General features: G+C 37.8%; 1 protein-coding gene across 1 annotated transcript; it reads left to right on the forward strand.

Moving 5' to 3' along the window:
* Positions 1-11,610: 11,610 nt before the first annotated feature.
* LOC102010292 (olfactory receptor 1019) lies at positions 11,611-12,549 on the forward strand. Its single transcript, XM_005407976.2, has one exon. It carries the CDS (start codon positions 11,611-11,613, stop codon positions 12,547-12,549), a length of 939 nt encoding a protein of 312 aa, XP_005408033.1.
* The last annotated feature ends 366 nt before the right edge of the window (positions 12,550-12,915 follow it).

A 12,915-nucleotide genomic window follows, 5' to 3' on the forward strand; every position in this document is an offset into this window, starting at 1 on the left:
GTACTGTCTGTACTGTTCCTTTGCTATTTTGTAAAATGTTGACTGTCTGTTAATATTTTCCTCCTCTTATTTTTAAAATAAAAAAATAAAAAATAAAACATCTGTAAACTCTAAAAAAAAATTGTCTTGGACTTTATGTCAAAAGATTTGTGGGAAAATATTTGCTCTGTCTTCTACTAATGACTTTGAAACAAAGGGTTCATTACCAACTGACTACAATGACTGTTGACTTTAACTCTCCAGTGAATAATTATAAGAACTTACACTTGAGAGGTTATCGTTATTTTAAATTAGAGAAAAATTATCTTCTAATTAGAACTTCTGGAGAAAAAAATAGCAGTAGGGATTTCTATCACAGTCTGGGTACAATAAGATTACTTTAAAAATATTGAATATTAAAATTCACCATCATTGCCAAACAAAGAAAATGTCTGAAGCTCAGAAGAGCAGGCATGCTAAGATTTTACAACCAAAGGAAAAATAGTGGCTAGCACCATGCATACTACATGGTTTATATATCATTCTAATTTCCCAGTATCACTTAATTGTACCTTTTCAGTCACACACTCTAAGAAAATCAAATTGTAAAAATTAATGAACATCCTGAGTTTATCCGATACAGTGAAAAAACCTAGGAAACAGATTCACATAGTTATGGCAGAAAATATGATATATAACATAAGCATAGTTAACCTTTATGTGACATACAACTCAAAACACTAGAAGAAATGATTTTGAAGATTTTTAGCATATAAAACAAATATTTGAAGAAACAGCTATAATTAAATTCATTTAAACTTTATACAATATAAAAATGTGCAAAACTGCATAGGAGTTCCCATGAAGAGGTAGAATTTTTATGTTTTCACGTATTACTTAAAAATAATTATAATTTATAGTAATGAAAAAAACATAACCAAGGAACACCAGAAGTAGGATGTGAAATTTCCAAGCCGTGCTATTCAGTCGGAGAAATAATTCTACCTCAATTAATGTAAGTGTAGATAAGATTTACTCACTACACATTGTAATGAAGCCAAATATGAGAACAAAAAGAAAGAGATGTCCAGCCTAGATCTAGTGGACAGCTCAGGCTTTCGGTTGCTGGGGTCGAATACCAGACACTTTCAAGTTAGAGAAGGTTTATTTGGCCCCTGGTTTCAGAGGTTTCAGTCCATGGTCAGAGGGCAGCAAATGAAAGCACCATGGCAAAAGGGGAAGGAGGAAGACTACTTCCCTCTTCACGGTCAAAAACAGAGAAAGCAAAAGAGGAGCCAGAGAGAAGGGGTCACCCTGCAATAGCACACTGCAGGCACCCACTTCCACATTTGTGTGCCACCTCTGACCTGCACATTCAGCTGTGAACTCATCAATGAATTTGTCTGCCAGCGAATACAATGGCTCCCTATCTACTCACCTTCTGAATACCCCACCTGAGACCGTGAGAGACTTTAGGGCATATTTTAGATCTAAACTTGAACAGATGTAGTACAATAGAACTGAGAATTCCTCCTTGAAAGTGGTCATCCAACCAAATATAGCACTATAAAGGAAACTCAGAAGTGATGTCTAGCCTAGAGTTACCAATTAAAAATATATAATGGGTGCCTATATTTAGTATTCACTCTCAAATTCCCCAACTCTTCCATGATCTCAGGCTATTAAGCAATAGGTTATTATATGCAAAGTTAACAATCAAACTATTGCTCAGAAGGTAAGAAAAGGTACTAAATCTTCTGTCAATTGCAGAAACAGGTTATGAGACACTGTTTAACATGGAAGCAACCTAGTCCAATATCTTTGTTAATACCTCAGATAAAGAATCAACTGAGCATAGCAGGAGAGAAGATTGTACAACAGTGGATTCCATTTCTACAGAACTACCATCCACAGAAGTGTCTGTTAATGTCCTGCTCCACCCAGTTTCATTTAAAATGGGTTGAATATGCTAAGCAATACTAAGACCCCATATTTTCATAGAACATTATAACACTGCCAAAGCATCCTTGCACTGACTGTTACATGAGCTTCACCACAAATCAGTAAAGGAGGTCAGGAAGAAATATCCCAAGAGCATTAGTAAGATTATATGTGTTAGATTATTTCAGCAAAATCTAAGCATTTTTCAGTTCATTTGTGGCAAAAGGACAGTGCAGATCTTGTGATACCAAATTATTTCCCATTCTTTAATCTCACATTGTTTATTTTAGATTTCCCTGGCACAGGTGTATAAGTCATCTTCCTTGATGTGATCTTCATGTGAAAACCTCACACCTCAAGAATAGTACCCCCAAAAGTAAAGGGACAAAAGTAATGCATCTTTATTCTCTCAAACAGAAAATTTCTCCCACAGTACAAGATTGAGAGTATAAATTTCACAGAATGAAAAGAGTAAAACACATCAGACCTAATTAAAATCAGTGAAAATATTTTTTAAATTTTTAAAATATTAAAATATTAATAAACTAAAGCTGTGACATAAGTAAATACAAAAATATACTGAATAGATTTTTCCTGTGGTATTATAATTAAATATACAAAATTACTAATATTGAAATGTTAAAATAAAAATATACAAAGGAAAATATATCAGACATGCTAACTGTACAAGGAAAATCCTGCCAAGTGAAATTTAACAAGTTTTAAAGTACACCAAAAATATTTTGATGATTTCCTAAGCTCTACGTTGTGTTTAATTTTTTCTATATTATTTTATTTAAACCCTATAAGAGGGGCTGGGGATTTAGCTCAGCGGCAAAAGCGCCTGCCTGGCATGCGCAACGTCATGAGTTCGGTTCCTGGTACCGGAGAAAAACCAAAAAAAATAAAAAAATAAAAAAAAATAAACCCTATAAGATAAACAGGATTATTATTTCATTGCAACATAGGATAAAATTAAGGTAGAAAAGAACAACTTGCTAACAATCAGGAAATTATCTTAACAGAGTCTAAATTTATACTCATTCAGTGTAATTCTCATTTTCCTAAACTCTCTAGTCATTTAGGATGACCCCATCAGTAATGAATGTGAGCATTAAAAACAGATCTGTTGTGCTTAGAACCTCACTAATATTCCAGAATGCACTTGTATTTAGTGACACAGCCACGTCTCTTGACAAAAAAATTATTTACTCTCGTCCTTTGTAGAAAGCACATTCATTAATATGCATCATTACCAAAATATGATCTATTTTACATCTCAAAGTATGAATTACATGCTTCTATCTCTCCCTAACATTGTTGAGATTTTGCAGGCAAAATTCTATCCTAGAGATGAGTGATCCAGGTTTTAAATGTCTAAGTTTCTAAAGATCATAGTAGGATTTCCTGAGTTATTAAAATTGCCTGTAAAGCTTTGATATTTCTCTGATATTAAAAATGTCCCTAAACTCATGCTGCTAGTCATAAAAATGAAAACAGACTATCTCAGTCACTCTGCGACTTTGGAATTTGCGGTCTACAGAGGATAAGGAAATTGAGAAGACTGATGCTTTTCTTCAGGTCAGTAAGTTTAGTGGACAGAACTTTTTGTCTTTTCTTACCTTTCCTACATCTTGACTATTGTTTGATTCTTTTGTGTGTCACCATTACATGCTTAACTCCATCAAAACTAGAAAAAAGCATAAATCTATATCCTGAGGGATGACACTCAATCTGATAGCCCAGGCTTAGCCATGGGGCATAGCTAGGAAGGACAAGGAAACCATCCACTACCAGACGGAGCAACTGAAGCTCTTACACCTTCCCTGTCACAACAGAATTCTCCTGTATTCAGTAAAATTCAGTGTTTATTTTTTAATTTTCATTAAAGATAAATATCCCAATTTGTGATATCAGATTCAAGTATATTTCAGAGTCAATCATGGAGACCCACATTGATAAAATTCATGTTATTTTCAGTTTTAGAGATTTCAAAATAGACTGGTGAGAAAGTATCCAATGTCTATTTGCAGGGTGTATTGTTTATGTTTTGGTCTCTGGTGACTCTGTCTGCATTTTGCCTCATTCTTATCGACTGCTTTTAATCCTTTGAAACTGATGAAATCACAGGTCCCTTGTATATTTTTCTCCTTTACCCTTGGGATACCTGAGCCCAGTGGAGAATGAACTCAAATCTCATTCTCCTAGCCACCACTGAAAGTTCATTCTTGAGATTCCCCTGATAGCTGGAGGTTTGGCCCACTTGGGAAGAATGAAAAACCAAAAATCTCAGAAAACAGCAGGTTAGCTGTACCTCCAGCAGAATCTCCAAGAGGGTTTTGGTCCATGTACGAGGTTAGACTACCTGAATAATAGTGAGAATGACTCAAGATAAATAATGAGAATGAATTCTGTACATGAAATCAAGTAACATCTCCCCCAGACCTTCTTTCACTCTCCAGAATAAGAGATATCAGCATCCATAGTCTGATTTTAGAATTATAAGAATCATGCTTGCCCCAATATATCTTTCATTTAAAAGACACAAGATCTGAAACAAATAGGTCAATGTCTGTTCATCATTTACATTATTTGAGCTACTTTAAGAAGACACTAAAATTAATTTATCTCTCTGTATCATTTAGTACAATTTGCACTCAATTCTGGAAAACACAGGGACTTAACATTGAAACTGAAAATATTTCCTCATTATTTTGGAATCTTAATCTCCCATCATTTTCATAGATACCTTTGATGAAAGTATGATAAGCTGCTATCACTGAGAAGTGTGCAACACAACTGCAAGCAGTAGGTATTTACTAAGTGAATAAATAACTCTCACCTAGCTGTGGGTCAGTTGTTATGTGGAGATACACTGCAATAAATTAAGAGATGTAAGTTTTCACAACTGATGTATGGGTAGAAATTGTCCTGTAAATGTTTTGTTTTGTTTGGTACCAGGAATTGAACTCTAGACCTTGCACTTGCCAGGCAGGCGCTTATGCCACTGAGCTATATCCCCAGCTCCAATATGGGTAGAAATTGAAGAAAGATCTCATAACACTACAAAGTCAGTGGTCAAATACAGCGGATATCAGGAGCTAAAGTAGTAACAAAATGGTAGAATGAGATGGTTGGACCACAAAGAAAACATTACTTCATCAGTTAACCCCAGGCTATGAAGCATGACACTCCGAAGAGCTTCAGAATAAGAAGTGATTTTTAATCATAGCCAGCCTGGCACCAAAAAGGCATCAGATGATGAGCTATCCCCTGCTTCTCAAAGGGGAACCAACCATAGTTTAGCATGAAATGTTGCCTCTATAGAGCATTCTGAGATTTAACATTGCGTAGGAATTTTAAAGGAATTGGTCCATAGCAAAGAATCATTGACAGCTAACTTGCAATAGACTTATCATAAAGAACTATGGAACTTAAAGTTTATTAACCAAAGAGATATCACTTACTGACCAACTAATTGAGGCAATGCTGACTACTAAGGATGACATCTCAACTCTTTTGAGCTTCTACATTAATAAGGGTTGGGGATAATCGTGAGAATTTTTCACCCAGTTGTCTACTAGGTCAAAGGAGAAGAGACAAAGGCCCGATGACAGCAGCAATTAATATTTATGGTGTATGAACTACCTGCCACGTGCCCTCCTACATGCATGCATTTTCTTGTGTATACACGCCCAGAACTGGGGCCTGGAGAGGTAACTTGTCTGAACAGTTGGCAGGGATCAGAACTGAGGTTCAGACATAGTTTTTCCTAACTCCAGAATGGGCATTGCTAATCACGTTTGTTACTGTAGCCCCAAAGTAGCAGAGTATTTGAAAAATGTCTTCCTTTGTTAAATGTAAACTACACAACAGCTAACTGGTGAATGACTTACTTGATATCATCTGAGGAAGGCTGGCTAGCTCTGGAGAAGATGTGTGGTCATCTGGATGCTGATGTTCTCTGAAAGAAAGAGTTGGCAAAAAGTACTAGGAGGGAAAAGTGGAATGACATTAAATGTCAAACTGAGTGAATTACTGTATACTGCCACTTATTCTATTTTATTTTATTTTATTTGTCTTTTTGAGACAGGATCTCCCCATGCAATTCAGGCTGCCCTTGAGCTCACTTTGTAGCCCAGGTTGGTCTCAAACTCACAACAATCCTCCTGCCCCAGCCTCCCAAGTGCTGGGTTTACAGATGTGTGCCACCATGCCCGGCCTTACCACTTATTTTAAAAGAAATAATTTCCAGGTGTGCTGGTGCACACCTGTAAGCCCAGCACTCAGGAGGCTGAGGCAGGAGGATCATTGAGAGTTCAAGACCAGCCTGGGCTACAAAGTGAGCTGAAGGCCAGCCTGAACTGCATAGAGAGACCTTGTCTCAAAAAAACAAAAATAAACAAATAAATAAAAGAAATATTTAATACAAGGTGCCTAGAATTTAAAAGAGCTCTCAGTAGAAGTGGTGCTTTTCCTCTGGGAACATTAGAAAAATGTAAGACCGCAATGCAATGGGAAAACACACCACAGAACTCACGAGAGTGGATAAAAAGCTCATGCAAGGCACAGGGAAATCTTAACAAAAAATTCACTCTTTGTCAACAGAAGTGTCAAATATTCAATAAAATATCCTCTATATATCACTATCTAAGCCTTACTTCTATCTCCATTTTACATGTAAATATATTTTAAATGTAAGCACAGACTATTACTTAATAAATTTGGTATAAAACACACCAGTCATGAATTAATCAGTTACAAAGCTCAAAACAGATAAAAGGACATAGAGCTTTTAACAAGAGCTCTTCTGACTCTGAAAATTTATGTCTTCATGTGAAATGCTGTAAGATTATGTGAAAGTTTCAAAGGGTAAACATAACAGCCTGCACTGTCAAATTATATTTATGGAGATTTTGTGTTTATGGAGATTATGTAATATAATACATATTTATGGAGATTTTGTATGCATGTACAGTCACCTGATTCTTTTCGTTATGTAGCGGTGCCTTATTTTAAATCATTAAAATAAGCATGATGTTTATTGAAAAATGGAAAAAAAATGAAGCTCTTTAATCTTTTAGGATATGAAATCCAAAAGGCACTCTTTTTTATTTTAAAGAGAAGAGAAAGCAAGATAACACCAAAAAGCACTCTTGCCAGAGAAAATACCCAAAATTCCTTTCCTATAAATAAGGAAAGGAAATATCAAGTAATTCTTTCCACTCAGCATGTCCAAAGACCCAGGAGAGACGCCAGGGCTGTGGGTCATACAGGACTCAGAGTAAGTGTTGTTGAATATATGCTTTTTATTTTCTTCATAGATAAATACAAGTTTAAACAAAGAATTTATATAAGAATTTGTTTGTGGCAGCTCTTTGATTCCACTTGATATGATTTTTAAGAAACTTGGATCTTCGCTGATAGTCCACAAAGGACTCCATGGTTAATGTGTGGTCTGAAGAAGTTATACATGTGCCAGCACCCCTTCTGCCACTGGTAGAATGCAATCGGGGAGCACATACAATGCCCTCAGAGTTTCCTTGGGTCCCTCGCTTTGTTTCTAATTATAAAGGACATTCATTACTGTTTTCTTAACCCTTATGACAATACATTCATGTCATTCTGTAGGGTGTAGGTCGCATCATCTTCTCTCGAAGAATTTGTAGGCAGCAGCAAAAAGACCTTTCTCAGTTACCCCAGAAATTGCACCAGGTAGGTGCACGTAGGCTGGGCAAAAGAGCCCGTGCAATTGTACAAGGAGTTCAGTCATCACTAGAGAGCCTCTGAAATCTCTTGTGTTTCCTTCTTTTTCATCAAGGTTGAAGGAAGCGAGTACCATTCCTTAGAGGATGACGGCTCATCAGATCTCAGCGTCTCCCGTGAGTGTGGGGAATCATTTCATCACATTTCTTCTGGGAGATGACTAGCAACTTAAATGCCTCAGGCACACGGTGCAAAAGTGGGGAAAGCGAGGTGCCAGGACGATTTCCCATCTCCAGACCTTTTTCAGAATTTACGGTTTCAGGATAAAGCGTCGGAGAATACAGGACCTCCCACCTCTTGCCAACAGACGGGAAACAGGTCAGATCACATTGGAGACATGGCCAGGAGGCGAGGTGATCTGTCTGGAGTGGGTTTCTCAGCCCAGTGCTTCGCTGAGTACAGGTTCTGGTTGGCATCAGGTCCCTGCCATTCTAAATTTTCAAAGCAATAGAGGCTGTGGGTTTGGGTTTTAGCTATTTTGTCATAAATCTGAATTCAGAAGATGCTAGGATTACAGAGTTCGCTAGAATCGATATTCTCCATACCTCCAACTTACAGTGAAAGGCACTGCATCAAATGCAGCAATTCACTAAGATCAAACAGTTAATTATTATTGAAAGGAACACAAACAGGATCTCCAAGCTCAGGCTCTAGCATTACTTTCATGTACATTTGTACACTTCGGCCACTGAGAGAAATCTGTAATGCTTTTGTATGTTTTTATTTCCATCAAATAATATTTTGCTGATCTCTTATTAAATACTTAAATTTGCTATGAACATTAGAAAATGTTTATTTTCTCAATATTCTGCCCTTTCTTCTTTCTTTGGGTGTCAGACAGACTGAACATTAGCTACACAAAACTACAAAATATTAAGATTTTTTTTCTTTTTTGCCTTAGGTAAGCCCTAATTTGAGATTTCATAGTATGGCCTCTATGTCCATAAAGATAAAATGGATATACTGTGGAATCAAAATCCCTTCCCCCTGTAGGTTAAAATAGTCCTTGATGCATCAGTGCCATGAAATAAGCACTGAATATTTTTGAAGTTATGAGTATACACTCAGCTACAGAATTAAAGCAATATTTACACACAATGGCCAGGTGCATTAAGCTTTTCCTGTTGAATCTTTTCTCAGAAGTCACAGAAATCAACACTTTATATATAGTCTAACCCTTTTTTGCAGAAAGTTATTACAGCAGTTATTACTAACTCTAATTAACAAATGGAAACTCATCCCATCATGAAGACAGAGTGCTGGAGACACATAGTATTCAATGATAAATCCTAGATTAGTGTGCCCACTATACAAGATTGCTTAATGATTGGTAAAATGGTTTCTTACATACTGCCTTGCTTACCCAAAACCTTGAAGCTGTAAAGAAGGAGAGAATGGTTTTCTAATCATGTTCCTAAATGGAATGAAATGAACTCAGTGCCAGATCCTCCTCTGGTTGGGTGTTTTGATGCACACCTGCAATTGCAACACTCAGGAGGCTGAAGTAGGAGGATCGCAGTGAGTTCAAGGTCAGCGTGGGCTACATAGTGAGACCTTTTCTAACAAAAAAACAGATCAGAGTCCTGACTCCCTGTGCCATGTTCTTGCACTGTCTCTTATGCCTTCAGCACTGCAGTCTGCGTTCATACCCACATTTAACAGAAGAGGTCTTGGTCAATTTCCTTCCTCTATAGAAGTTTGAATTTTCAACTGTAGGATAATCTTCTCTCAAAATTATCAAAGTCCAGTGGAAGACTAGCGAGTGGTAGAAATTTTGCTGTTCCTCCTTCTGAGGGGTTGTCTTAATTTCCTATGTGAAGCATCCAGGGGAAATAAACACAGCACTTTGTGGGAAACTGGCAGTCCCAGATTCGATTCTGGTTCTACACATTCAGTGTGACTCTGCAAGCCCCTTCGGCCTCTGCTATTGTACCTGAATGAACTAAACTTATGAAGTGATGGACACATTCATATAACAATGAGCTGATGTGGAGCTGGACAAGTGCTCTATGCCTTTGGTTTGATTTAGAGAGCTGTATTTAAGTATAGAATATAGAATATACACTGAACGGAATGAACAGAATATGTTTCAACTATAAAGTTGGAGGTTTCAGTGCATGCATCCATGCGTGAAATTATCACCACAGACAATACTTGATGGTGTTTCATGCTTCGACTTGGTACTCATGTACCTTCTTCAGAGTGAACCTACAGAAATCTCAGCTCCCTTCTCCATTGCATGGCTCCTTTTCTTATTATTGAGTTTTTTAATTTATTTGTGTACTATGGATACAATTTCTTGATCAGAAATAAATTCTTCAAATAATTTTCCCAGCAGATTCTTTTCATTCTCCTTTTCCTAATTGACCTAATGTATGAAATGATCCACCGGTTCACAGTGTAGGAATTGAATGGCACAGGAGTAGATGTAAGTGTTTTGTAAACTCTTGGGACAGTGTTTGCTATCATTGGGACCCCCTTCTTTGCTGTGATTGATTATAATTATGTGGAAACTGAAACCAAGAGGCACAGCTTTCATCACTTTTAAATCTTGAATTTGGAAAGAAACCTTTGACCAATGGCCATAACCCCAAGAAAAACACATTATACTACAAACAAAGCAGAAGCTTCTTTCCTAAGCCATAAACCAATAAAGGCAGATGCAGACTTTCTCTCTTGAGGCTTAGATAGAGGACGCTATTTATTTCTAATTTCCTTGAGTTCTGCCTTGTTTTGGTTTGGTTTGCTCACACCCAATTCACTCGATTGTGCAGTTCCGTAGATACGCATGCAGCCAGTCAGAAGAAACACACGTGTGCTCTTTACAAAACCACTGAGTTGCACAGTGCTTTCTCTTTTCCCCCTAGTGGATCCTTGGCTCTTAACTCTGGACAGAGCTGTGCAATAGCCTCTCGGTTATGCAATAGAATTATCCAGAAACTCAGCTGTTTCTTCATCCTGAATACATCACATTCCTCACTTCGGACCCTTCAAAGATCAGAGGAACTAAAGGGCCATTTTTATGCCCGGGCATAACAGACACAGCAAGAAAAAGGAGAGTGCACCAAATTTGATTTTCCTTTTACCAAATCACATGTACACTGAAGGCAATACAGGGAAACAGACACTGGAGTCAGACCCGGCTCTGCTACTTCCTGGCTGCTGACTTCATGTGAGTTACTAAATATCTAGTGCTCCTTTCAGAAGTAAGATAGAGTTAATGATACATACCAGCTTTTTAGAGTTGTTGTGAGAATGAATTTATGTAATGCATTTAAATCACTCAATGAATTATAAAATATAAATACTGAGTCATGGCCATTGGTCAAAATCCTTGGTCTTTTAAAAATTAGTTTTTGTTGCCCGTTGCTATACTTCTGACCCTCTACAATGAAGATTTCACATTCCCTATTTGTGCATATATTTTACTTTGAGATCTGTGAGTCTCATTTTCTTCTCTATCCTGACCTATAGTGAGAATTAAATTTTATGCATTACCTGTATTTACATTTTCTTTGTTTTGGACAGACAAAAGGAATGATCAAAACCATTCTTCTTTACTAATGAATGAGTTGGATTACTACCCAAACTAGCTCAAACAAACATCTCATATCATGTGATGAATGACAGTAAAACACCAAGATCTTCGAAGACACAGAACTTGGCCTTCCCAAGAAGCTCACACTTTCTTATATTGTGTGTGGGCACGTGGAGAAGCCACACAACCATCACAGTCACCATAACCACCACTGAATCTCACCAGTGGAAGGATTTAGGGGAATCACCCTAAACAAAGTCTTTACTTACTTCTACATATAAAATCCCAATGGCCTGATGGTTCAGTTGTAATTTGAATATTTTCAGTGACATGGATTTACTGCCTTCATCAATAAATTAAACCCAGGTCTATGTACAATTGGAGCCATGGATAAAGAAAACAAAAATCACTCGACAGTGACTGAGTTTATCTTCCTGGGCATCACTCAGGACCCTCAGCTGCAGATCATCTTCTTTGTGATCTTCCTCATTGTGTACTTGTTCAATGTTGTAGGGAACGTTGGCATGATTGTCCTGATCATCACGGACACTCACCTGCACACGCCCATGTACTTTTTTCTCTGCAACCTCTCCTTTGTTGACCTGGGCTATTCCTCAGCCATTGCACCCAGGATGCTGGCTGACTTCCTAACAAAGCACAAAGTTATCTCCTTCTCCAGCTGCGCCACACAGTTTGCTTTTTTTGTAGGTTTTGTGGATGCTGAGTGCTATGTCCTGGCAGCGATGGCCTATGACCGGTTCGTGGCCATCTGTCGACCCCTGCGCTACAACACTCTCATGTCCAAGAGAGTCTGCGTGGCTCTCATGCTAGGCTCTTACATGGCTGGTCTAGTGAGTTTAGTAGCCCACACATCCCTCACTTTCAGCCTCAATTACTGTGGTTCCAACATCATCAACCATTTCTTCTGTGAAATCCCACCACTCCTAGCCCTCTCTTGCTCAGATACCTACATCAGTGAGATATTGCTGTTTAGTTTGTGCGGCTTCATTGAGTTCAGCACCATCCTCATCATCTTCATCTCCTATGCCTTCATCCTGGTTGCTATCGTCAGAATGACTTCCACTGAGGGGCAGCTCAAGGCCTTCTCCACCTGCGGGTCTCACCTTACTGGTGTCACTCTCTTCTATGGCACAGTCATGTTCATGTACCTGCGGCCAACATCCAGCTATTCCCTGGACGAAGACAAGTGGGCATCTGTGTTCTACACGGTTATCATTCCCATGTTGAACCCCCTGATCTACAGTTTGCGGAACAAAGATGTAAAAGCTGCTTTCAAAAAACTAATTGGGAGAAAACCTCAGTAGTAACAACAAAAAAATCTGCTTAACCAGAGGTAAGTAATAGGATGATGGCAGGAGGTAGGAAAGGTAAAAAATTACCATAAACATTACACAAGTCATCCTCTCCTTGTCGAGCAAATCTTAAACTCTAAAGGGACTTTTCTGTAACTCTAGCTGTGTAATGTGAAAGGAATACCAGTTAAATCAACACTTTGGGAAAGCGTGCTTCAACAGTGGCATTAGTTTTAATTTAATTTGATCCATATGTGGATTTAAGAAAGATAGGACTCTGTAGAGAAAGGAAAGAGCTGGTTGCTGTAAAAGTGTATTTTTTGAGGGTCACAAGGAATGTCAGGTCCAACTACTCCACTGTTTTACTCTGAAATGAAG

Source organism: Chinchilla lanigera, unplaced genomic scaffold (genome assembly GCF_000276665.1).
Source record: "Chinchilla lanigera isolate Chin_1 unplaced genomic scaffold, ChiLan1.0 scaffold00110, whole genome shotgun sequence".
Classification (NCBI taxonomy): domain Eukaryota; kingdom Metazoa; phylum Chordata; class Mammalia; order Rodentia; family Chinchillidae; genus Chinchilla; species Chinchilla lanigera.

Excerpts from the sequence above, each read along its gene's own strand:
- LOC102010292 (XM_005407976.2), top strand. The coding sequence starts at position 11,611 with ATGGATAAAGAAAACAAAAATCACTCGACAGTGACTGAGTTTATCTTC.